This window comes from Spermophilus citellus (assembly GCF_964194105.1).
Source record: "Spermophilus citellus genome assembly, chromosome: 10".
Classification (NCBI taxonomy): Eukaryota; Metazoa; Chordata; class Mammalia; order Rodentia; family Sciuridae; genus Spermophilus; species Spermophilus citellus.
The window spans coordinates 133,987,447-134,012,370 of record NC_138197.1 but is presented as its reverse complement, the minus strand read 5'-3'; the positions used below and the strand labels follow the sequence as shown (position 1 = coordinate 134,012,370).

The following is a 24,924-nucleotide window of genomic DNA, read 5'->3' as shown; positions in this document are numbered from 1 at the left end:
GTATTCTTTCATACATTCGTTCACCAACTTTCACTGACAGCTTCTCAGTGCACGCCGTGTGCCAGTGATGCTGGGGACACAGATGCTGTCCCTGACCTGATGTTGCAGCAGGAGAGAAAGGTGCAATAGCAAGGTCAGGTGGCAATGGCTGTGGGACACAAAGGAGGCACCCTCACCAGCCTGTAGTTGGAGTGGACAGCTTCCTGGAGAAGGGACTAGGGTTCCCACTTCCTTGGCCAAGTTGTGTCTGGCTTCCAACCAGAAAAGGGAAGGAGGCTCCCCCTTGAATGTGTCCTCAACTTCTGGGTAGAGACAGCATGTCTCAAGGGGGCAAAATTGTGATGTATGCAGTCGAGGGAGAGAAATAAAGAATGTCCACGTGCTTCTGCCCTTTTCGATGCTTTATTCACTCAAATCACTCAATACAATTTCACTCTATAGATTCTTAATCAAGAAAACGGCAATCCTTACTGCTAGGCACTGCAACAGACATAATCAATTCACAGCAAACAATTTGAGATTAATTCTAAGCACTGCAAAACACACTTAATCATGACAGGCTAATGACAGACATTCCCTCTGCGTGCTAAGTTCAGAAGTCTCAAGTCTTAGGCTTTACGTCCAGCAGATGCACACTCACTCAAACCTCGGTGATCAGGTCTGGAACCAAGGCAGGCTTCTCCTGGTGTGGAGTGGACGACCAGCTGAGAAGGTCATAGGGAGAAGTTTGGCTCTCACCAAGGTCCAGATGAGTTTGAGAGCGGTGAGGATCATGCAGAGGATCATGAAAATGATGATAAATGACGGGATGTCAGTCCAGGTCCTCATTAGGCCCTCCAGTACATCCTTGTTTTGGCTGGCTGAATCCCTGTTCATTAGCTCTATTATTTATAATAAATTTTGGGGCTTTTGACCCCCCCTTTCCATTCTCATCAGCTATCACTGGATATCTCCTTGACACCATTTATCTTGGGGTCAGAAACATCTGGCCTGGTGGTCTTCACCCTGATCTTCTCACCTAAGAAATGAGAATAGCCTGCCAGAGGCTTCACTCTGTTTATCAGGGTGAGGGGAAGTGACTTGTTTATGTCTGAGGGCCACACTGGAGGGCTATGTTAGCTGTGCCTGCCGAGATGGCAGGTTTCAAACTGGAGTTGCTTAGGCTCAGGCCTAAGGCCATCCTCCCAGTATGTCTCTCTTTTTTTCCCTGATACTGGAGATTGAACCCAAGGGCATTCTACCATTGAGCTACATCTCTGGTCATTTCTTTTTTATTTTGAGTCAGGATCTCTATAAATTGCTGAGGCTGGCCTGGAAATTGTCATCCTCCTGCTTTGGCCTCCTGGGTCACTGGGATTACAGGCATGCCCCTCCAGGTCTGGCAAGACACAGCACCTCTCTTGAGATCAATATGTTATTAACTATTTTCTTGAGTTGCTGCCCACCCACCCAAGTTCAAGGAGAGGCTAGTTTTTGCAGAATACAGCCCAAGTATTGGAACATTCAAAGGTGCCCATAAGAGTTAGGGGAAAAAAAAAAAAACACAATTAACTCATTTTAATCCTGGGAATTTGCCCAGGCTTGAGCAAACTGCAGGGGCATAGTGGGTCTGAAGGCCTCCCCTCCCCTTCAGGAGACCTGCCCACTTCCTGCTCCAGTGAGTCCCCAGTGAACTTTAGTGGGAACTGAAGGGACTTGAAAAACATCTTTGCACTTGAACCTCCCCCTCAAGGCTGCCAGCAGCACAGCTGCCAGGGGGAAGCGGGAGACAGGCAGCATTCACAGGACCAGCTCCAATCCTGTTCCAGCCACGCACCAGTGCTTTGGTTTTTGCACAACAGAGCAGCCCGGAGCACAATTCACACCCCAGTAATGCATGTGCACCCAGGGGATAGAATCAGAGTGCACCCAAGGCCTCATTCCCAGGTACAGTTCAGAAAGAAACAAGCCCAGATGGACACCACCAAAGCCCCCAGGGAGGGTGGCTCAAGAACGTCCCTCCAGAGACGAAGCAGGAGTGGCTCTGTGTGCTTGTGATCTAGGAGGAGGGCAGTTGGGGCAGCAGCTGGGGGCTGAGGCCAAAGACAGGGAGGTGAAGACCCTCCCAGGGAGGTCAGGTGGCTTCACTGGCTATGACCCTGGGGGGCACACTCCCCCACCCATCACACCCTCCCCTGAAAAATGGGACAGGAGGACTTGTCTAGAATACAAGGACATGAAAGAATTTCCTTCAAGGGCAGCCAGGTGTGGGCAGGCTTCCTCTAGGGCTGCCTCAGCTGGCCGGCTCCACCTTCCAACCCACAAACTCCGGGAGCTGGTGTTCAGTGTGCCCATGGGCAAGTCTGATCTACAAGGCGACTAGAGACAGCAGCACCGTGAAAATTTCACCCTCACCCTTCCCAAGAAAATGCCGAATCACACTTTGATTTGTGTTCTCTTTCTAAAGAACTGCTGGCTCAGGGGCTTTTGCCCTCTAACGACCAGCTGTTTCCTAATCCTAACCCCTGGGGAGCCCAGCTAAAGCTAGGAGGCCACCACTGAGCTTCTGCAGGCCATGGGCCAGGCCTGGCTCACTCCAGGAGGTGGACATTGGCGGCCTTGCGGAGGAGCCTCTCGGTCAGAGGTGAGTTGGGCTTCAGGGCATCGCGCTCCATCAGCAGGCTCCTGCGAGACAGACACGAGGTTCTGTTGTGGGACACCTTCCAAAAGAAGGTGGAGGCCTGTTGCCCCTTGGGCCCAAGGCAGGGACCCAGCAGCCCTGGACAGCCCAGAGGCCTAGCCTCAGCTGGGGAAAGGGTGGGGCGAGGAAGCACTGTGGCTGCTGGCAGGAGCAGACTGGGACACCCGATTCCGCCTCGGAGATAAAAACTAGAAACCCAAGACTCCAAGGGCAAGGGTTCTGGGTGGGGACATCACTGTGACCTTGTTAGCCTCTGGGAAAGCCAAGGCTCAAAAGTTTACAGCTCATCATCATCCATCAGCCCACTGCTGGGGACAGAGGGACAGTAGATGTGGCATGGGCAGGAAGCACACAGCACTGGCCAATACATGGAGCTACAGAACAGAGGTGGGGTTGGGAGCAAGTGCAAAGAAAGCAAGTATAGGTGTGGTTTGAGGTAGAGACCCTGCTATGAGCTGGGCGTGGTGTTCACGCCTGTACTCCCAGCTACTAGTGAGGCCAAGGCAGGAGGACTGGCAAGTTAAAGGGCAGCCTCAGCAACTTAGTGAGGACCTATCTCAAAAAATGAAAAAGGGTGAGGATGCAGCTCCATGGCAGAGTGCTTGCCCAGCATGCATGCAGCCCTGGGGTTCCATCCCCAGGATTCAAAAAAAAAAAAAAGATCCCGCTGTGGATGGAAATCAGTGTCCTTCCCGCAGCCCCGGTCCACATGTTTAAGTCCTCGCCCCAGCATGATGGCATTAGGAGCTGGGGCCTTCGAGGTGATTAGGGCATAAGAGTGGCCCTCGTGATGGGGTTGGGGCACCTGTAAGAAGGATGAGAGATTCACTCTGGCATTCAGAGGAAGTAAGATGCAGCAAGAAGGAGGCCATCTGCAAGCCAGGAAGAGCAGCCTCACCAGCGCCCAAACCCTGATGGACCTCAATCTCAGACATTCCAGCCTCCAGGACTGAAAGGCAATAAAAGTATATTGTATAAGCTGCAGTGTTGTGTTGTGTTGTGTTTTATGGGAGCCCAAGAGAATAAGGCAGACCTCAACAACTGACAAAAAGAGTTCTGTGGTGGATGAGTGATGTGAAGGGACTGAGGCTTGGTCCTTCGGGTGGAGACACTATGGCTAGGGACCAAGGGTGTATTAGTCTGTTATCTGTTGCTGTAACAAAATACCAGAAGCTGGTACTTAGTTGAGAGGTTTTATTTAGCTTAAGAGATTTGGAGACTGAAAGTCCAAGATTGGGCAGCTCCATCTGTTTGGTCTCTGATGATGATGCCCTTGGATGGGTCACAACACAGAGAAGCAGAAAGAAAAACAGCTGCATGCCAAAGGGGCCAAGTGCATGGGGTGGCCTTGCGTCACAACAGCAGGCTATGGAAAGAACTAATGGAGTCCTTCCAGAAGTACATTCTCTCTTCTGAGTGACCTAGCCAGCTGCCACTAGGTCCCAGTGACCTAGCTATCTCCCCAAAGCTCCACCAGCTTGTCAGCATCCCCACACTGGGGACCAAGCTCCCAGCACACACTGGGCCACACTCTGACCTATGCTTTGGTCTCCTGCCTTTGATGGGATGGCCTATGCCTGGTGGGCACCTGGAGGGAACACCATCCCCCGGGGGGGCCAGGTCATGCAGTGGCTCCCCTGGCTCCCTCACCCTGCCCCAAGAGACCCAGGCTGCTCTGCACTGCCTGGGCACCTGCAAACCAGTTCAGCCCTCAGCCCTCCTCGACCCACATAGGAGGAAGGAAGACGTACATGGGGAGGCGGTGTCGGCCGGTTCTCTGGGCACACTGAGCAGGCTGACCCAGAACGTGATCCCAGGTAGCCTGGTGCCTTCCCAACCTCAGAAATAGGACCCTCCAGGCACAGGGAGACCCACATGAGGTGAGCACGGGGAAGAGCGGGGAGCTCACCGCGCCACGTTCTTATGCGCTCTGGAGGTGCAGTTCAAGGCTGCGTGAATCAGTAACTGGTTGAAGACGTCTCTCTGCAAGGTAATTAGCATGTCAGGGGCCTGTAACATGGATGAGAGATGGGCCCCAGCCCCACCGTGCAGCACAGCCTGCAGCCCTCGATGCCACACTTACAGGCAGCGTGAGGGACAAGGACATTCCCACCTCAAGGGCACTGATACCACAGGAGAGATGGTGGGCCGCAGGTGCCCGGGCTCCCTGGCTTAGGCCCTCCGGCTCTGGCCAGGAGTTTCACTGGGGGCAGCCAGCTCACCTGGGCATTGCTGCCCCCTATCTGGACGATGCGGTAGCGGATGGGTAGGAGCAGTTCCAAGACGCGGTCAGGGTTCCCTTCCTCGGCTGCCACCAGGGCCTGGCACAGAGGCAATCCCACATCTCGGGCCAGCAGGTGCTGGCAGTTTTCTCCTGGAGATCTGCCATCAACACAGACTCTCAGCAGCTGTCCTGCACAGCGTGATGTCCTGCCTCCAGGAGTGTTCTCAGGGAGGACCCTTTCACGGCCCCGGGGCAGGTGCTCTGACAGGGTGAGGCCACAGAAGCAGCCCAACCACGGGAAAGGAGAGCGCTCCGAACTCTGGTCTGGGCCGGACACGGCCTGTTGTCAGCTACCTGGCCCTGGACAGGTGCCCTAACTTCTGGCCTCAGTTTCCTTACCCATAAAGTGGGTATAACAGTGGCGACCTTACAGAGAGGTTCAGACTGCCCAAAGGCACTGAAAGTCGGGGCGACCACAGGAGGGTATGTCCGTGGCACCTGTGCCTCCCAGGCAACCTGTCAGCCCTGGGCAGTCACTAGCCCCAATTTGAAGATGAGGAAGCTAAGGCTCAGAGCAGAGATGCACCTGGCCCAGGATCTCAGGTGTCTCTGGTCACAGGGCCCCCCTGTGTCCCCCACGAGAGGCTGTTCATGACACTGAGGCTCGAACACCCACCCTGAGGATGGAAAGAGCTGTGAGCTGGGATACCAGGTGCACCTCTAGATATCATGTGCCGGCAGGGCACACTCCTGAGAATGGCCCTCCACAGGTGTCCCCAGAGCTGACTCCCTGCATGGCCTCCACCCCAGCCTCCCTAGCAGGCAGCAGCAACCTTGAGTAGGCCTTCACACGGCCCCTGTTCCCCCACCCTCGCAGCAGCAGGGGCCAGCCCCACCCTGGATGCTGCTCCATGGCCCCTCTGCATACTCGCTGGCATCCTGCAGGGTGGTCAGCAGCTCCTGTGTGGTCTGGGGGTCCCGGGCGCCCAGGGAGGCCATCAGGAAGTGTGCATCATTGAACAGCAGGATGTGGTCCCGGCTGTGCCTCTGGGTCACAGGCAGAATGTCCTGCCACCTCTGGCCCACAGATACCCCTAGAGACACAGGACTTGGCATGAGACTGGGAACAGGATGTGCCCTGCACTCTGGCCTCCCATGTCCAGGCACCCCTCAGGAAGCCCACACAGTCCTGCTCCAGGGAAGCAGCCAGGTAAGCGGGGCTGAGGAGGCCTGTGGACCCTGCTTTAGGTTGACTTTGTTTAACTGTAAGGACATTAAATGTATAGGTGAAGCCAATTTTAAGAATTGTCAAATGTTATTAAACACAGCCTTTGACCCCTCTGACAAACCCCCAAAACACTTGAAATGCTTCTGTTGTTAACACAAGTACAGTGTCTGATACATAGTGGGTGCTCAATTAAAAATCTATGGATTAACAACACCCTTCTACCTGTACGTCTGTCCTCCTCAGCTCCAGACGGCCCTGCCTCTGCCCCCACCTCCAGCGCCACCTCCCCTCTGCTGCCCCCCTGGTCCTCGAGCCCTGGGTTCTCCTTCTCCCGGGCACCTGCCTCTCCACCAACATTGCTCCTGATCTCTTTTTCACCCTATCAGACTGGACAATGGTTCTGGAGTCTCTACTTTGTGCTTCAAGGACAGCAAGGGCCTTTCTCATCCCCTGCCTGCCCCCTCGCACGGCCACCTCCTCTCAGGCTAGAGTCTGGGCTCTCCCAGCCCTTCCCTAACCTCTCTCTGCATGGAGGCAGCCCAGATCGAAGCTCCTCAGAGAGTTCCAAGTGCCTTTCAAGGTCTCTTCCTCCAAAGAGGAACCTGCAGGATGCCAGGGTCTCAGGGTCCAGGGGGCCTTCCCCTTGCTGCCCAGTTCTAGGCCAAGTTTGGCCAGTTTCAGCTTTTTTACTTTCTTGACTACAGGAATGACCACAGAGCTAAGCCTGGAAAGTGTGGCAGCAGCCTCCTGGGGGACCCTGGCCTCCTCAGGGATCCCCTGGCCTCTTTGAGGATCCCCTGGCCTTCTTGGGGATCCCCTGGCATCTGTGAAGATCCTCTGGCCTCCTCGGGGACCCTGGCCCCCTTGCTGTTCTCGGGTCTCCAGCCGAGCTGCGCGGTCTTTCTGGAAGGCAGAGCCAAGCCCTGCCCAGCACTGCTCTGGCAGGCTCCCTCCCACTCCAGATAAAAGCCAAACTGCTTGCTCTGACCCTCCTCTTGCCCCATGTGACCAAGACCTCTCAAGCCTGCCTTCCCACATTGTCCCTCGCAGGCCACTGGCTGCTCCCTCTGTGTGTAACACCCTTCCCCGTCTCTTGCCACCATCAACTTCCATGGTTCACATTTTACCTCTGCTAGGAATCCTTCCTGGAACCTTCCAGAAACAGTTCACACTGCCCTCCCTCGGGTCCCTGGGGTGCTTGCCCGGGGCCTCCATGCCCCCCCCCCCCCGTGGCCCAGTGCCCCAGGGCCTAGTGCGGGCAGTGCAGATTTGGTCCTGCTGAGTCTGGAGGAGTGGGGGGCCACCTGCTCTGTAGCAGTTGGCGGGAAGCCATCTACAGCCCTGAGCCGTGGCCAGCCCTCTCCAGGTCACCTGCAGAGCATGGGATAACAGGGCTGAGAGACCACTTTGTGATCCCAGGGTTGAGAAATGCTTGGCTTCCGTGCTACAGGAGAGGACTGAGGTAGGTAGCCAGGTGTCATCAGGCCCACAGGCCTGAGGGACAGGCTGTGGGAACAGCAGCTGCCACCCTGGGTACAAGCCTGAGGCTCCCATGCTCAGGCGAGGTGGGGCCTGGAAGAAGAGCAGAAGTGGTGGCTGTGGCCAGTGACCTCAGGCAGGCTGGAAGACAGCCATGCAGCTGGCCCCTGGGGGGCAGGTGGCAGGTGGCCACTTGCCTCAAGGCCTGTGGCTAAGGAGCTCTTGCTCAGCCTCAAGCTCATCCTCACTGTGTTGGGAGAGAGGGGCAAGGGGCCCAGGGAGGGCAGGACATGCTACCTTCCATCTGCAGGCGATAGAGCATTGAACAGCTGTCCACCACGTCCAGCATTGCACCGCTGGACCGCAGGCTGGGGAGGATCTAGAAGACAAGAGCCACTTAAGGCTGGACTCAGATGGCCAGCTGAGGTTGGGGGAGGGCAGGTGGGGGCACAGGGATGACCAGAGTCAATGGACCTGGGCTGTGAGTGCGGCCCGCACAAAGCAAGGCCTCAGCTAACAGGACCCACCACCCCAATCATCCAGACCGTCACCCTGTCAAGGCCCACACGGATGCATGTACAAGAGTGGGCACAGGGCAGACATGAAGGAGCCCGCCACACTGAGGACCCAGGGGCATATGCCAGGCCCTGGCACCTGTCACCCCCCAGCTCTGAGTATCAGGAGACTCGGCTTGCGATTTGCATTTCTAGATTCAGCTTTGCCAGCAGGTGGCCTGGTCTGCACCTCCCGGCACACACTGCACACCACCTTCATGACTCTCAGAAGTCCTGACAACAAGGAACGATCACTTCAAGGATCCGTTCAGAGGGTTTTTCTCTAGTGTTCAGACCCCCAAATCATGAGAACTTCTGTGGCCACAGGTCTTAGTACTGAGCCCTCACTGGGTCATTTTTCAAAAGAACACGAAGGGCTGGGGAGGAGGGTGGGCAGAGAGCTTCAGCATAGGAAGATGGTAAGTTCTGGAGATGGAGGTGGCGACAGATGCTCAGTGTGGCCCACGTGCTCAAGCCACTGAACCGTGCACTTAATCTTACATTTTGCATTAAAAAAATTCCAGGGGCAGATCAATTATCTTACCAAAGAAGAGCAACCTAGGAATTAGCGATTACAGAGACGGTCACCTTGGACGTGAGCATCTACACACCTGGACAGCGTCAATGGGACGCCCATTGCACACTGAGCCACAACACGGCTCTTGGCCACACTCAACCCTCTAAGATCACACACAAGGATGGGTCCCTGCTCCTACTGCTCTTTGGCTGGGACAGTGCTGGTGACACAGAGGTCTATCAGAGATGAGAAGGCAAGTGCTACGTGGACAGAACCCGGAGCACTTACATGCTGGTCGTAAATGGTCAGTGCAGCCTCGTATTCACCCTGAGGACGTAAAGTCACCATGGTTAGCAGCTGGAGGGGCAAACTGTAAAGCCGAGAAAGGCACTGAACACAGCCAGCCAAAGGCCCCCACGGGACCTCCACCTTATGAAGGGCGATGGGAGGGCTCAGGCCTGCTGCCCCCACCTGGCTCTTGGCTCCAAGAATTGAGATAATGACAGGACCCGAAACTGCTGTGGAGGGAGCAGTTTCTGTGGAAGCATCATTTTTCCTACCAGGAAAGTTCACTCAGGCTGAGCAGCCCTACACCGAAGACCCCAAACCTGAAATCCAGAACCTCTGAGCACTGACATGACAATCCCACACCAGACCTCATGTGACGGGTGCAGTGAGAACACAGGCCCAAGCTGCGCGTGGCACACACCCATGATCCCAGCCACTCCAAGGCTGAGGCAGGAGGATGGCAAGTGTGAGGCCCATCTGGGTAAGACCTCATCTCAAATTTTAAAAATAGAAATAAAAAGGACTAGGGGTGCAGCTCAGTGGTGGAGCACTTGCCCAGTGTGTAGGAAGTCCTGGGTTCCATCCCAGGACGGAAACCAAACACAAAGGCACATGCCAAGCACGGCACCAAGTCACCCCCAGACTACGTGTACGTGCATGTGAGTCATCAGTGACTTTCGCGTTCAGACGTGGGTACCAGCCCCAGGATATCTCATTATGTATGCGCAAATATTCCTGAACCTGAGAAAATCCTAAATCGGCAACAATTCTGTGTCAAGCACTCTGCACAAGAGATGCTCAGCCTCGGGGCGCATGGCTCCTGTTAGGAGCTTCTTCTAGTCTTTTCTTGCCGTTTTCCCTCCTGTATATTCAAGTGGTTCTCTGCTTGCTTCTGGCCTTGGAGATGGCATCCCAAGTCACCACACCTTACCTTGCTCACACCTCTCTCCCTGGACCTCCAGGGAGCCTCCTGTCTCTATGATGACAGCATAAAAGAAGCACCCCCATAAGCTCAAGGAACCCCTGGGGCCAGGGACTCCCAAGCCCCCACTCCTTCTGGGAGTTCCCATCTGTGACCAGCAGAGGTACTGGTCACAAACTGCCCACAATCCACATGACTCCCACTCATCAAGAGTGAAAGACAGCCGGGCACGGTGGCGCACACCTGAATCCCAGTGGCTTGGGAGACTGAGGTAGGAGGATGGTGAGTTCAAAGCCAGCCTCATCAATAGTGAGGTGCTAAGCAACCCAGTAAGACCCAGTCTCTCAATAAAATACAAAATAGGGCTGGGGATGTGGCTCAGTGGTCAAGTGCCCTTGAGTTCAATCCCTGGTACCAAAAAAAAAAAAAAAGTGAAAAATGCTTTTTAGCAGCTCCAGCTTGAAAACACGCAGCTGTCTGGCTCCAAGGCCAGCTCAGGTGCAAACACAGCACGGGGCTCAGTGGCAGAGGCGGACAACAAACCCTAGACGGCACTTCTTCCTCCAAGTCTTCACAGGGAGGCTGCCCACAGGTGGCCATCTTACCTTTTCAATCAAGTATAAAGCCCAGTGCCAATAATTATGACAAGCAAGCATATCCGAGTCCTGTGGAGAGAAGAAGAGAGTCAAAGAAGCAGCTGGCAGCCCCAGGAGAAACCAGTACCATCCTGTGTTGCACAGAACCGTCACCTCCGAGGGCAGCCCGGCAGCCCTGCCAGGCACCGGCTCCCAGGCCGCCCTGTGCTGGCATCTGCACACTACCTTATGGCCTTCGGGGCTGAGGGGCAGCAGCCTTCACTCCTGCTTCTACAGAGGGGAAGCTGGGGCTGGGGCAGGTGGATGCACTGTCAGCCCCCAGCCAGGAGCAGCAGTCCCCGGGTCCCTGCAGGGAGCCCCTCAGTAGCTCCAGGTCCAGCCCCTCAGGTGAGGAGCAGGAAAGGAATGTTAGATCCCACCGTGCTCCCCAAGGGCTCATGGCATTTGGATCAAACCGTGAAGATCCCCAGCTCAATCGTGAGGGGGTAAGTGTGGGTGTGCTCCAGCAGGGCTGGGGAAGCCCACGCAGGGTGGGCTGACACTCCAGTGGTGCTGCTGTTGGCTAGAGCGCGGCTCTCAATGGAGGCAGGCTCTGCTCAGAGCTGGGCCCACGGGGGCATCCCAGGCTCGAGGGACCAGGCTCATGACCCCTGCCAGGGTCAGTGTGCAATCCCTGGAAACCTAAAACAAGATGGCTGCGAGGAGGGACCCAACTTCTCCTCCCTGCCCTCCACAGAGCTGAACCCCAAGGTCTTCTTCACCCCGAGGGAATGTGGGTGTTCAATTAAAGCCGAGTGAAGGGTCTGAGGTCTCCATCCACTGCCCCAAGTCCTTCCCAGCCCTGTCTGTCCAGAGGCACCACACAGTGATGCTTACCCTTCCTTCTCTGAGACCCCTGCAGTGGCTCCTCCTCTCCCCAGACCCCACCTCACCCCTCCAGGAAGAGGCCCCTCCTACACAGCCTATGTCCACCTAAGTTGCCTCCAACCGCCCAGCTCCCCTCTCAGGCTCTCCTAGGCCTTGGCCTTTGCTCCAGCAGCTGCTGGGCTAGAATACCCTCCACTTGCACCTCCTCCATCTGCCAAACACCTATCATCCTTCAGTACTCAGCTCAGAAGCTGCCCCGTCTAGGAAGCCTTCCTTGACCACTGCCCCCCAACCCAGTGGGGTCTGACACCTCCTCTGGGTTCCACATCCCCAAGAGTATCGGTCATGGGGTAGCACCTGCACTCATCTAAGCTACTCATTCCAGGTCACCAGGCCCTGTGAGGGCAGAGAAGTCTGCACTGGACCCTCAAGGATTCCCCAGGAAAGGACAAAGGCCTGGGGCAGGGACTGGAGTCTCACTGAGATCTGGGTCTGCAGATGCAGAAGGCAGGTGCCGAAGAAGGAAAGGGAGCCCCAGACCATGCCACGCACACCCAGAGCTATCCAGTCAGGCCAGAGGCTGCCAAGAGCCACCAGGACAGATAGGACACCAAAGGATAATCACCCATTCTGAGATGACCATTGGCTGTGTCGGAACCCAAACTGATGGGGGACTCATCTGGGGCCAAGGCTTCACATAGTACAGATGAGGAAACTGGGCTCAGAGGGACCACGGTCATGACCCAGGGTAGAGCTGGGCCTCTATGGCCTCTGTCAGGCATGGTAAAACCAGAGTGCTGGGGGAGGACTGTGAGCAAGACGGGAAGGAGGCCCGGCCTGCTGCCCCCAGTGCTGCCTAGGCCAGCCTCCTGCCCCTCAGCTGGGAGGACTGGGATAATATAGTGTTCCTCACCCCAGACAGTTCCCCACCTGCCTACAAGAACTCACAGTACCTGCCTGGGGAGCCAGAGGTGGCAGGTTCCTGGTTCCCCAGGGCTGGTTCCACTGCCCCTGGGGCCTTACCGTGCCCAGAGTTTGGGGATCCATAGAAAGATCTGCACATGGGCCTCACAGATCAGGGATCTCAAATATTGCTACCTCTTAGCATGCTGTGCCCAGGAACACTCCGGAGATGCCGGAACCTTCTTGTAAGCCATACCCCACTGGGAACGTCATGGGCCAGGAGGCTGCTTGGAGGGACATTGGGTCCTTTTTCTCACATCACTGAGCACCGGCCACCTGGTACCAGGCTCTGGGGAAGACTTGCTGCCCCAGTAGACGGTGCCCTGGGGAGCCCACCATGGTACACAGAAGGACAGGACAGCAAGGACACCTGGTCAGGTGGCCAGGCCAGGTGCTAGAGCACGCATGGGGCAAGAGGCACACAGAGAGGAGGAAGGGCCACCTTGGCTTGCAGGGAGGGAGGAAAAGATCCCAAGGAGGCAGCCAATCAACAGTGGGGCTGAGTGAAGTCAGGAGCCGGGAGTGGGCACAGTGAGGCCGGAGTGGTTGGGCCACTGGAAAGGGCCTGGCAGGGTGCCACAACTCTAGAGGCCCCAATACCTGCCCCCCATATGCCAGTCCTGCAGGCACCACGGCCCTCGCCCCCACAGGCTTCCTGGCCTCCTTCCCAGCTGCATCAAACACTTCCCAAGGCTACTCAGCGATTTCAGGAGGAACCCCTGGCCAATGCCAGCCAACTCAGGGTCCCACCCACACCAGGCTTTAATCTCCCTAGTGACCATTTGATCCAGTTCTTTCGCAACCAAATGCCTCAGGCCAAGAGCAATTCTAGAGTAACCTGCAACGTAGGCAGCTGTGGCTCCCAGGGAACCCTGCTGCCTGGCCCAGGTACTTGGAGCTGATCACACTCTGGAGAACTAAGCCACCTGGGACTCCCATGCAGAAAGCCTCGGGGCAGATGAGGTGACCACAGAAGCACACCTTCCAATGGGCTTCCGAATGCTGCATGAAGTCCATCCCGGCCCGCACCTCGGCTCTCATCTCATGGATGTGGGCAATGGTGTGCACCGACCACGCATCCGTGGGCTCCGCAGATAATGCCTAGGTAGGGTGGGTGGAAGAGCATGGGTCAGTCAGGTGGCCTGGGCAGGGGCAGCACCTATCTAAGGGGCACAGGGTCTGACCTGGACATGGCAGAGCAAGTGTGAAGACTGAGTTCTGACTCAGAATAGCCACAACCAACAACCAGCTCCATGACCCCTGAGTCTGGGGCACACCCAGCTGGTGGTGCCAACCCCGGCATGTGCTGAGGGGGTATCCCCGCCTGTTCCACACATGAGGACACTGAGGCTCAGGGGGGCTGAGTGACTTGCCCAGGTTTCCAAAATCCAGAGCTCAGCTGCTGACCTCACAGCCTCCTTTGTACTGCTGAGCCGTCTGGTGGCTCTGGGCCTGGTTCCCCCTGGTGGAGGGGTCACTGATGCCACCTTCCTGTCACAAGCTGCAGTGGCTTGTGGCTGACCCCTCCCACTGACATTCATGTGATGACCACACGGGTGGCTTCTGAGTCCCCTGGTGAGGCCCATGCCAAGCCCCGAGTCCTGCAGCCCCACTGCCTCCTCCTTCCCACACCTTCCACAGTGGTGCAGAAGGGCCCAGCACCCCTGTCCCAGACGGGCACCCACTCAGGGTTTTGGCAACAGGTGGTCCCCAGCAAGCCCTCCTTCCTGTTCCAGCCTTGGCTCTCACAGGCTCTGCCCACTACACATGGGCTTGCAGGAGAAAGAGAGTGGGTCTAGGTCCCAGGAGGCCCAGGTGCCAGACACCTGGGGACATTGCTGTGCTCACGCAGGGCAGAGGAAAGGGGCTGTGGCTCAGAGCAGAGCCCTGCCCCCGCTGGCTCTCGATGGCCCTGGCGGGGGGGGGGGGGGGGGGGCACAGCCTCTTCCCTTGCATGGAGCCCTCTGGAGGACCCTGGGAGAGTGCAGGCTTCCTTCTCAGGCTCCCCTGGCCAGCCAGCCACTGCCCCTCTGGCCCCTCACTAGCCTGGGGCGGGCCTAGGAGCCTGCTGCTGCCCTAGGAGGCCTGTGCAGGGCAGTGGAGCTGCTGCCACCATCCTCGCTATCCTAGGAGCCTGGTGGACACATGTAGCTGGCCTTCATGCTCAGTTATTGTCTATGGGGGGCAGGGCAAGGGTCAGAGTGTGCGGCCTGGGAATAACGAGAGCCAGGGGCTCAAGGGAGCAAGGCCTACCTCACTGCCTCTTGCCCCTGTGAGGCCCACCCAAGCCTCCACCTTTTGCCATCCCCTGGGTGAATCTGCCATGTTAGTTCCCACAGCCTCCCTGCCCCTGACCTTTCTCAGCTCTCCTGCTGTCCCTCAGGTGCCCACTGAACGTCATCCAACCAGAGAGCCATCTGTGATGGCTCCTAAGAGATCTTCCTGTGGCTGGCCCCTGGACAATGGTGCCTGGTCACCAGGGAGCCAGGATGGCCAAGAAGCTACCCAGTCCTCCCAGGTCTGACTCAGAGCTAAGGCAAAGAACCTCCACCCTGAGCCTCAAACCTGGGCTCCAATTCTGTAACCAGGCAGTCTTCAGACACGCCTAGTGGTGGTCTCGTAGGGAAGGGTACTTCAGGGCCACACCGGGGGGAAGCCTCCTATCTAGGATGCCGGGAAGCGGGGGTCTAGACCAGGCAGCTTGAAGCCTTCCAGTTTGGTGGCCCATGTGAGAATCTGACCACCTCCAGCACTGAGTAGTGTGGCCCAGGGCAGGCTCTGGCCCTGGCCTCTCCAAGCCTCTGCCTGCCTTGTCTGGGCAACATTTAGGATCACAGGTACAGAGTGTGGACAAGAGCTGGCGTACATGACGTGCCAGTCCACTGCTGGATCAGGAGCAGCTGTCACCCTTTGTGCAGGACAGTCCCTCCCTGAGCCTCAGTTTCCACTCTGCAGGGACAGAAGAGGCAGAGAGGGACTCCTCCTGAGCTTGAGTTGCCATACATGTAGGCCTGCTGCCTGGCCTGAGATCTGGGCTGCTGAGGCATCCACCAAGCTCTGTGCCAGGCAGCAGGCACCAGGTGGCATGGAGTTGGGGCCTGGGAAGACAGACATCACCTAGCAGGCTCCGCACTGGCCCTTCCCACAGGTATGTACATTGAGCAATAGGCCTGGCCAACAGGAGGACTTGTAGGCAAGAAGACCTCATCACTTGAGGAGGACAAAGAGCCTGTGGCAGCCTTTATTTATCATTACTGACTCCCAGAGCCTTGGTGCCATTAGCAATGCTTAGCAAGGTCAGTTCAAGCAAGAAGAACAAGTTTGCTTCTGCCTTGTCACCTGTGAGATCCTGTCTCAGCCAGGCACTTGGGGCTCTGGAGACGAACAGGGCTGATGGGAGCCCAGAACCACCATACTGTGCAATCCCACATGAGTGAGGGGCCCCAGCCTCCCTGTCCTAGTCTGTAGACGTGGATGTGGCTCTGGACACCTCAAAAGGCACAGATGAGTGACAGACAGGAGGAAGCCCTGCCTTGGCAGATGACTGCACCAATATGAGCCTCTTCCAAATCTCTGAGGATGCTCAGAGTGGGTCACAAACGAGGGGTGGCCCTCAAAAGCTCTGCCCTACCTGATGGCCCCTCTCTGAAGGGTCATGCATGCTGGTAAAAGCTCACTTACCTCTTTAGCAAGTTTTTCTGCCCGATCATAGAAGTTGGTTTCCATTAATCCAAACGAATAGATGCCTTTCACATAGCTGGGAACAGAGAAAATGTCACAATATAAAAAGATGGACCTGTAGTAGGTAGAACTGTATCCCTCAAGGCGTGGTAACATTATCACTCTCAGGACCTGTGAATGTGACTGCACTTGGAAACAGGGTTTTTCAGATATAATCAAGTCAAGCTGAGGTGGGCGTAAGCTAAAGGCTGTGGTCCCTACAGGTGGCCACGGGAAGTCAGAGAGAGGCATAGCAGAGGGCCCGTGAAGACGGAGGCAGAAATTAAAGGGACACCAGAGAGTTTGGCCACCACCAGAAGCTGGTGGCGGGCAGGAGGGACCCCCTAGACCCTTCGGAGAAAACAGGTCTGGCCCAAACCTTGCTTCAGACCTCTGGCCTCTGAACCGAAAGTGAATGCATCTATGCTGCTTTCAGCCATGCGGCTGGTGGAACTCGGTTACGGCAGCCCAGAGAGACTGGCCTGCTCCGGCCCGTGCCAAGCCCTGAGCTGCTCAACCATCTGAGGCTTCTGGTTGGTGAGGAGCAAAGTGGTCTTCATCATCCACATACTGTCCCCAAGCCCAGCGCCATCCACGTAGCAGTGGCCCTCCTCCCTCAGTGTCCACCTCCTCAGAATCAGCAGTCTCCAATGAGGACCACTGGTCCTCCTGGCCCTGCTGAAACCCACCCAGGGGCACGGCTCCAGGCACCTTCCCAGGAAGTCTCTGTGGCCCGTGGGCTGTCGGCGGCTCCTCCTTTGCTCCTGCAGCACTGTGCACAGGCCCACTGCCCGACTGGACAGCCTGGCCACTCCCAGGCCCAGAGCGCCGGGACCTGTTTGCCTAATGCACTGTCAGCCCTGGCCCTGCCCAGGCTGGACTCAAGACGCTGCTGAACAGACACACACCCGCAGTTCTCATCCACGCTATGGCACCAGAGCCCCAGGGTGGCCGTACACGAGAGGCGTTCTCCCTTGTGTGTTTTGGGGGTTAAGTGAGAACAAGAGAGAGGGATGCTGGTTCTGCTTGAGGCCCAGGTGTTGTCTTCACTGATCTTTACCACCATGGACAGAGACGATTCTAACTTTCGTTATTCACCAAAGCAAAGTTCTAAAGCAGTGGCTGCAGGTGTAGCTTTAAAGACAAAACAAAAAAATTACTAAGTGCTCACTGCACTTCAGGTATTATCAGGCCACAGTACCCAGTTGTTAGATGAAAACCAGTGCAGCTGATGCTGTGGATATTTTTCTTTTTAGATGTGATTTTTAACACTTAAATCAGTAAAATTTGAATCAAACAGATTACCTTCCATAATGGGGGTAGGCCTCATCCAACCAGTTGAAGGTATTAGGAGTAAAGGCTAAGGTCCCCAAACAAAGGAGCTCCGCCTCCAGACTGCCTTCAGATACTCGACTATAATGCTAGCCCCTGCAGGAACTTCTAGCCTGCTGCCTTGCCCTACAGATTTCAAACTTGCCAGACCTGACAATCACATGAGCCAATTTAAAACAATTCTTTCTCTCTTTCTCCTACTTTTTGGAGAACAAAATCTAAGGGATGCTTGTTATTGTAGCAAAAATGATCAAGAGAGAGATACGGACTGAGACAAGCTCAAGTTCCTACTGTTTTTGGCTTTTGTGGGGGTTTTTCGGACAGCCATGACCAATACAGCTCTTTATTCTATTAACTTGTTTGATGCTCACAACAATCCCAGGACTAAATTGCAATGAAGCCTATCATGGGTGGTGGTCAACAGGCTGTTGTCAGACACACCTGGCCTTCCTCTCTTCCCAAGCATGGGACAACTGTACTTTCTGCTCTCCCCTAAGGGGATCAGGTCATGTGTTCAGTTCTGGTCCATGATGTGGCTGAGGCAGGGTATCCCTTTCATTCTGAGCACTGAATTGCCACTATGAACCCTTAAGAAGAGTTCTTTTTTTCTCTGGTAGCAACTGTGTCCAGAGGGCAGCTATGTCACTAGCTGGGACCCTAGCAGGAGACAAGGACACTGTCACAGAACCCTTGGCCTTCTTTGGATGGACATGGAGTATACGTGAGAAATTTGCTATAATAAAGTTTGGAGAATAAGATCTAGGGAATGCTTGTTTTGTTTTAATTTTTTTTTCAGATGTAGTTGGACACAATATCGTTATTTTTATTTATTTGTTTTTATGTGGTGCTGAGGATCGAACCCAGTGGCTCACACATGGGAGGCAAGCACTCTATCACTGAGCTACAACCCCAGCCCTAGGGAATACTTGTTATAGCAGCAAACAATCCCATCCTGACCAGTACATAATAGTACTACCATTTTCTCAGGATGCAAGATCACATGAAGAAGAGGAAACCTTTTAACTTTGAAGAACTAGAATAGCAACAGCGGTCTCATTAGTTTTAGGGCAGGTCCATAAGGGTGGTTATATTTTTAGGGATGAAGAAAGCAATTAAGATATAAAAATGATGTGATTTCCACCATACCTGCTAAGTGGGATGTCAGGTGTCCAAAAGGGGTAAACTCGAGCAACAGAATCTCGCATCTGTTCCTGATAGCCCAGGTAAAAATAGGCATCATGGGAAAATTTCAGGGCCAACATGTCTGTTGGGTGGTCTCGGAGAATCTGTTCCCATAGATCACAGGCTTTGGGGAAGTTCCTGGAAGCCAAGAGAGATTTCTCAGCTCCGCTGAACACAAAGCCCATGTACTTGGGAAATGTAAGATATCTGGTGTCGGAGTCTGCCCTGAATTGTTTTTTGCTTGTTTGTTTGTTGTACTTGGGATTGAACCTAGAGGTGCTTTACTACAACTAAGTCATATCCCCAGCCCTTTTTATTTTTTATTTTGAAACAAGGTCTTACTAAGTTACTTAGAGCTTCACTAAGTTGCTGAGGCTGGCTTTGAACTTGCGATCCTCCTGCCTCAGCCTCCTGAGTCACTGGGATAACACAGTATGACACTGTGATCGGCTCACTGAATTGGTTTTTAAAAATTATAGTAGGGTCTGGGAGTGTAACTCAGTGGTGGAGGACTTGTCTAGCCTATGGGAGTCCCTGGGTCCCCTTGTAAATTGATCATTTCAGTAGCTTTGTCAGGGACGGACAGCAAATGGACAGTCCGGGTGGTAAGCAGTAAGTGGGTGAATATGTCCTCTTCTCTTCTCTCTTCTGGATATGTCTGTAATGCCTTCCCATCTGTTTTTTAGTTAAAATAATAAGCCATTTAGTTAGGAATCGAGTCGCCCTGAACACTGGTTGGGGTCCCACACGACTACCTCCTTGCCTGGCATACAGCAGCCAGCAGGACGCTCTCCGCAGCCAGCAGCCCCCCAGGTAGGGATTCCTCTGAGGCTGCCCCTTCTCAAGGGCACTGGGACGGCCTGCACACCACCCCGCATGGCCTCGCAGCGCTAGGCCCTGGCCCAGGGGGCCCCTCACCCCTTGGCAAATGCCTCCACGGCAGACACGTGCAGCTGCTCCCGCGGTGTCAGCAGCTGGGTGAGCGAGGTCTCCGCCATGGTCTTCACGGCCAGGTCCAGCTCTCTGTCGAGCCTCACGGAGCTTCCCGTGCCGATGAGCACGAGGCCGTTAGAGATAACCTGGCCCATGGCTGCAGAGGATTGGAAAACAGCTCTGGATTGAGACGACCCAGCTGGGCCCTGACCAGCCCTGGCCCCATGTGGGAAATGGCCAGCTCACGTCCCAGAAGTGTGAGCCAGACTACGCATGCTTGATGGCTTGTGCCAAAGACCAGAACTCAGTCCTGGCCCTCAGTGCATGGTCGAGCAGGGCAGCCCTGGAAGCAGCCACACATAGTTTCTTAACAGGGTACTCTGGCGAGTGCCCATGTCCCAAGCACCTGCCCTTTCACCTGAGGAGCAGGGGAGGGGTCTGGTACTGTCACTACGACCAGCGCTCTGTCCCCTGGAGATGCTCAGTGGACACCATTCAGGTTGGCCCACGAGGTCCCAGAGCAGAGGTGCACACCCCTGCCCCACAGCTCTCACTTGCTGACAGTGGGGGTCAGGGTGCCTTGGGGCAGCAGCTTGCCAAACCCTTCCTTGGCTTCCCAGCTCCCACCTTGAGAGAGGCAGGCTGTCCACTGGCCTGGGACCTAGAAACTACCACAGTGCTAGGCCTGTCCATGTGGCCCCTGTTTCTGACCTGGGCTTGAGGTCTTCTCAAAGAACCTGAGCCCACCCTGATCACTGGCTGCCCCTGCAAGTTGGGGTCAGCTTTCCCTTTCCTCCCCAGTTCTGCCGCAGTTTGGCTGGGCACAAATGTAGGTTCAAACAGGAACTACTTTATTGCCCGAACTCTCACCTGCACTCCATGCGCTCTCCCCAGGAACTCTCTCCGCCCTCAACCAGGCTCCCAGAGAACTCCTCGAGAACTCACCGCCCTATTGCCGGACAGCAAGGGTCCATATACAACTGAATACACAGCCTGCCCCAATCCAGCATCATCTAGTCACAGCAATTATACACAGCTTAACTTAATTATCATCATCCAAATGGCTCAACCACTCCCTCTGGCAAAATGCCAGGTGCCACCCCGACTCCGCTGTGGCTCTCAACACAGTTCCATCCCCGTCTGCCTTTGCCAGGGCAGCACGAGGCCTCTGCCTTTAGCTGGACCAGGGTATAGCAGGTGGGGAAGGGTCCCTGCTGCCAGTCCTCTCCTCTCCTCCCAGGCCCAGAGCCTCAACCCACACTGGGAGGCCCACCTAGGGTCTGGGATGCACTGTGCTGACCCCCTGCCCACCACCCAAAAGGCTTGCCTGTGTGTCAGCCTGTCCCACCAGATTCTGCCCTGCCCCCACCCTGGTGGCTCTGACAAAGTCTGCAGTCACCACCTCCTGAGTTCAGAGCTTTGGATTCAGACAACTTTGGGAATGTGTCTTATTCTCACTGAAACTCAGTTTCCTCATCACAGAAGGTGGATCAGTGTCTTCATAAAGAATTGATGGTAATCAGGAAAAAAATCTGGAAAGAGCCTTCTACAGAAGCAGACATGACTGCAGCCGTGGCCCTCCCTCCCGTGGCTGCCCTCAGCAGCTCTCCTCACCAGCAGAGCCCACACCGTCTCCTCACTGGGGAGATCATCACTCACCAAAGGTCGGATCTGCTGCTCTGAGCTTTGACAGACAGCCCTCAATGCCACCAAGATTCTTGTCGTTGGTCCATTTTACATACTAGAATTAAAAAGGTAAAATAAAGTTGTCCTCAGGGACCTCTTAAATCTTATTAATGAAGGCAGAGTCTAAACCTGGATTTTTTTTTTTTTCAGAGCTGCTGTCTCACGCAGGCTAAGCACATGCTCTACTGCGGAGCCACACCCCAGCGCCAGATTCCTTTTCTCTCTAGGACAGTGGGTATGTTTGGAACTCTAGCATAACTTTTGAACTCTTAGAAAGCATAAATTGTGGTTTCCTAGGAAGAGATTAAACGCAGATGACTCAAGATGCTTTTTGGCCTGGTGATGCCATTTCCCAAACCCAAGGCTGGTCCTCCTGACAGGTAGCCTGCCACACATCAGCTTCTCTGCCTGCAATTCCTGCTTCTTATTCACTCCTCTTAAAAATAACTAAAATAGGGCTGGGGATACAGCAGTGTTGGAGGCGGAGACATTTTGAGGTGACCAGGTCGTTAAGAAGAAGTGAAGTCCTTCTCTTGAGGCCATATTAGTTCTTTCTGAGCAGGTTATAAAGCAGGCCACTCCTCGGTCCCTATCCCATTCTACTTCCTGCCATGAGGCCCTCACCAGAAGCTGAGTAGATGCTGGTACCATGCTCTTGAATTTCTAGAATTGCGATCTAAATAAACCTCTTTTCTTTGGGAATTATCCAGTCTCAGGCATTCTGATCCAACAACAGAAAATGGATTAAGACCGATACTTATTTTTTTTTAAATCTTAAAGTCATTAATAATGCACTGGATTTTAAAATCTGTCCTTTTGCTTTTTCATAAGGCACAGAGTAGCTGGCACAGAGCTTCATGAACCCCTGCTGATGCAGGAAGGCACAGAGACACCGGTATACAGGGCGGAATGTGCCCAGGCAAGAGGGTGAGCTGCTGCCAAATGAGCAATGTGCAGTGGAAGGGCTCAAGTACTCCCCAGGGGCCAAGAAGGCACAGCGGGGACAAGAGGAACCCTGATAAGCACAAAGAAGACAGCTCCAAAGCACACCACAGAGTCACTTGGCAAGGACAGGTGGCAAGGGCACTTCAGCAGTGAACTTGTGCAGTTCAGATGCTTCTGAGAGCTCCCTGGTCCTCCTGTGGTGTGGACTGAGTCGGTCCAGTCGGCTTCCTTCAGCATACCTGGGCCAAGATGCATCCTGGCTTTGCCTTTAACTCCCCGGACCACCTTCTACTCTAGTCAGCTCAACCCTTGGGGCCTCTGTTTCCCAACCTGCCCAACTGGTTGGACTTTACTCCTTGGTCCAAAACCACAGGATCCCTCGCTGGTGGAGAAATCTGCAGTGTCAGGTCCTGGCCTAGCCACACGCGGCAAATTCACAGATGAGCCCAGGGCAGGTCCCCATTCCCTACAGGTCAGAGCCCACATCACAGCCTCAGCAGTCCACAGGTGGGGGCTCAGCTGAGTCCACTGTTGTCTGCCTGCCCCGGGGGACTTCAGGAGAAGAGTGAGTACAGAGGGCTTCTCAGCCACACTGAGGCCAACAGAGACCAACAAAGACACTTCCCAAAGGGCCGGATTTCCCCTTAAAAAGCTTTCAATTGCGTGCAGAACGCTCTCCACAGAGCCACGCAGGAGGGGCCCGGGCGGCTCTGCAGGCATACCTGGGTCAGGGTGGCGTCAAACAGCTTGCAGGCTTCATTGCTTGGCGTGGACAGTGGGAGCCCAGCATCCCTCCATGCCTACACACAGGAAGAAAGAACACCAGGGCCAGGCTCCATGAAGTGCCTTGAACTTGAGCCCCACCCCCCACACTGCACATCTGCCCATGCCCAGCACTCAGGCTTCTGTAAGATGTGGCCTTGCCCGGCTCTCGGCTCTCGTGGGCTTTGAGACTTCATGCGGTGCAGAGCACAGCGAGAGGTAAGCCTGTCTGGGACAGAGTCCCATCCAATCCCTGAAAGCTGCCTGTCCTCAGCAGGACCCTCCCTCTCAGACTCTGTAAAACGGGAACAGGAGGATCCAGGGGGGTGACCTGAAGTGTCTGGAGGAGGCACACACTCAGCACAGGAGGGGAAGTCCAACCTTACAGGTGAGGAATCTAGCACATAAGAGCAACCTGGAGGAGGGTGGGCTTTCCACCTGGTTGGCAAAGTGTATAGCACCTGCTGTCGCAGGGCACAGACCTGATATGAAATGATGGCAGCTGTGGAGACCCTGCTCTTCAAACTCCAGTTCTTAGCTGGGTGTGGTAGTGCACACCTATAATCCCTACAACTCAGGAGGTTGAGGCAGGAGGATCACAAGTTTGAGGCCAGCCTGAGCAACTTAGGAAGGCCCTAAGCAACTTAGTGGGAACCTGTCTCAAAATAAAAAATAAAAAGGGATGGGGATGTGGCTCAGTTGTTAAATGCCCCTGGGTTCAAACCCCAGTACCAACAAACAAAAATCCACCAGAAAGATTCCAGACATGTTGTTCAGAGTAACAGGCACGAGTTTATTAGAAGGGATTAGAAAAGAGCAGAGGAGACACTCTAAAGGGAAAGTGTGGATTCTCTCAGAGAGGAGAGGGACAGTGCATCCCTCCTGCCCTCCAGTTTTATTGGGGAGGGGGGAGTCCCAGGGCAGTTTCCAAAGAGGCTTGCTCAGCTCTAGTCTTGATTTTTAACGACAGCATAAGAACTGCGTGGACCACAGAAAGAGAGGGTGGTGTAAGTCTCTGCTGGAGTCCCCCTGTTTCAGCCTCAATTTCCTGTCCCCTTCATCCATTTGACTAGCCCTCAGCAAGCTGTCCTTGTGAGGGTCTTAATGTTTCAGTTGCCAGGGTGAAGGGGGTTGTGCCAGTCCTGGTGGTCAGGGAGGGTCCAGGCCACCTCGTAGGGTGTGACATCATCTTTCTGGAGGATGTCTTCACATACCAAGCCCCAACCTTCCAGGTGCTGTCGGGCAAGGCTCCCTATGGCTTTCAGCAGCCCTTCAAGGTCCTTTCCCGTCACACCCATTTGTGACTATCTACCTAACACTGTCAACCACCAAACAACACCTCCCACCTTCCACTCTATGGGAGGACTCAGACCCTCAAGTCCCCCAGAGAAAACATCTCAAGATGGTCAGATTTGTTCACTGTCACAGCCACCCCTGGTGTCAGGCCAGAGGCCAAAGACCCGCTGATTTCCCCGAATGGAGGAAATAACCCTGGCCAGCAGAGGGCCGTCCCCCTGGGCGATTTGAAGAAACCCTCTTCCATTTGGTGTCCCTGTTGTACCAGTCATGTCGGCTGAGCAAATTTTTTAGGAGGTTCCTGGGGTCTCCCCGACTCCGAGGGGCTTTCCTAGGTGGGGACGCCACAGGAGGATCGTGTAGCCTCTCCGTGCGCGGACACCGAGGCGCCCGGGCGCCCAGGACCGACTCCTGCGCCAGGTTCACGGCCAGTCCTCCTCGGCAGCGCCCCCTCGCCTGACCCAGGTCGTCCGCAGGCCGGTCCCGCCCTGCTCGGCGATGGGCCACCCGGTGGGCCGAGGGGGGCCCAGCGTACCTGACAGTCGCGCAGCTGCGCCAACGCGGCCATAGTCGGTGGAACTCGGGTCTGGGTCTGGGATCGGGGCTGCGCGCGCTGCCGCCTCCCGGGACTGCTCCGGGCTGAGCGCGGCCGGGCGGGGCCGAGCTCTTCCGCCCGTTCATTGGTCGGTCAGCCCCGCCCCGGGCCCGCCCTCGGGGGCCAGCCGGACTCCTTAGCGCTGAAGCGGGCCT

The 24,924-nt window shown here is 55.3% G+C and overlaps 1 protein-coding gene across 1 annotated transcript; it reads right to left on the bottom strand.

Annotated features, from left to right (window-relative positions):
- Window positions 1-383: 383 nt before the first annotated feature.
- On the bottom strand, window positions 384-24,839 carry TTC38 (tetratricopeptide repeat domain 38). The gene is made up of 14 exons (XM_081310353.1): window positions 24,710-24,839; window positions 22,839-22,916; window positions 21,145-21,226; window positions 19,471-19,642; window positions 18,517-18,690; window positions 16,000-16,075; window positions 13,300-13,419; window positions 10,498-10,557; window positions 8,971-9,009; window positions 7,909-7,990; window positions 5,833-5,998; window positions 4,903-5,062; window positions 4,590-4,663; window positions 384-2,664 (listed from the first exon to the last, which is right to left on the bottom strand). The coding sequence occupies exons 1-14, from the start codon at window positions 24,740-24,742 to the stop codon at window positions 2,571-2,573; spliced, it is 1,410 nt and encodes a 469-aa protein (XP_081166479.1). The 5' UTR covers window positions 24,743-24,839; the 3' UTR covers window positions 384-2,570.
- Window positions 24,840-24,924: the final 85 nt, after the last annotated feature.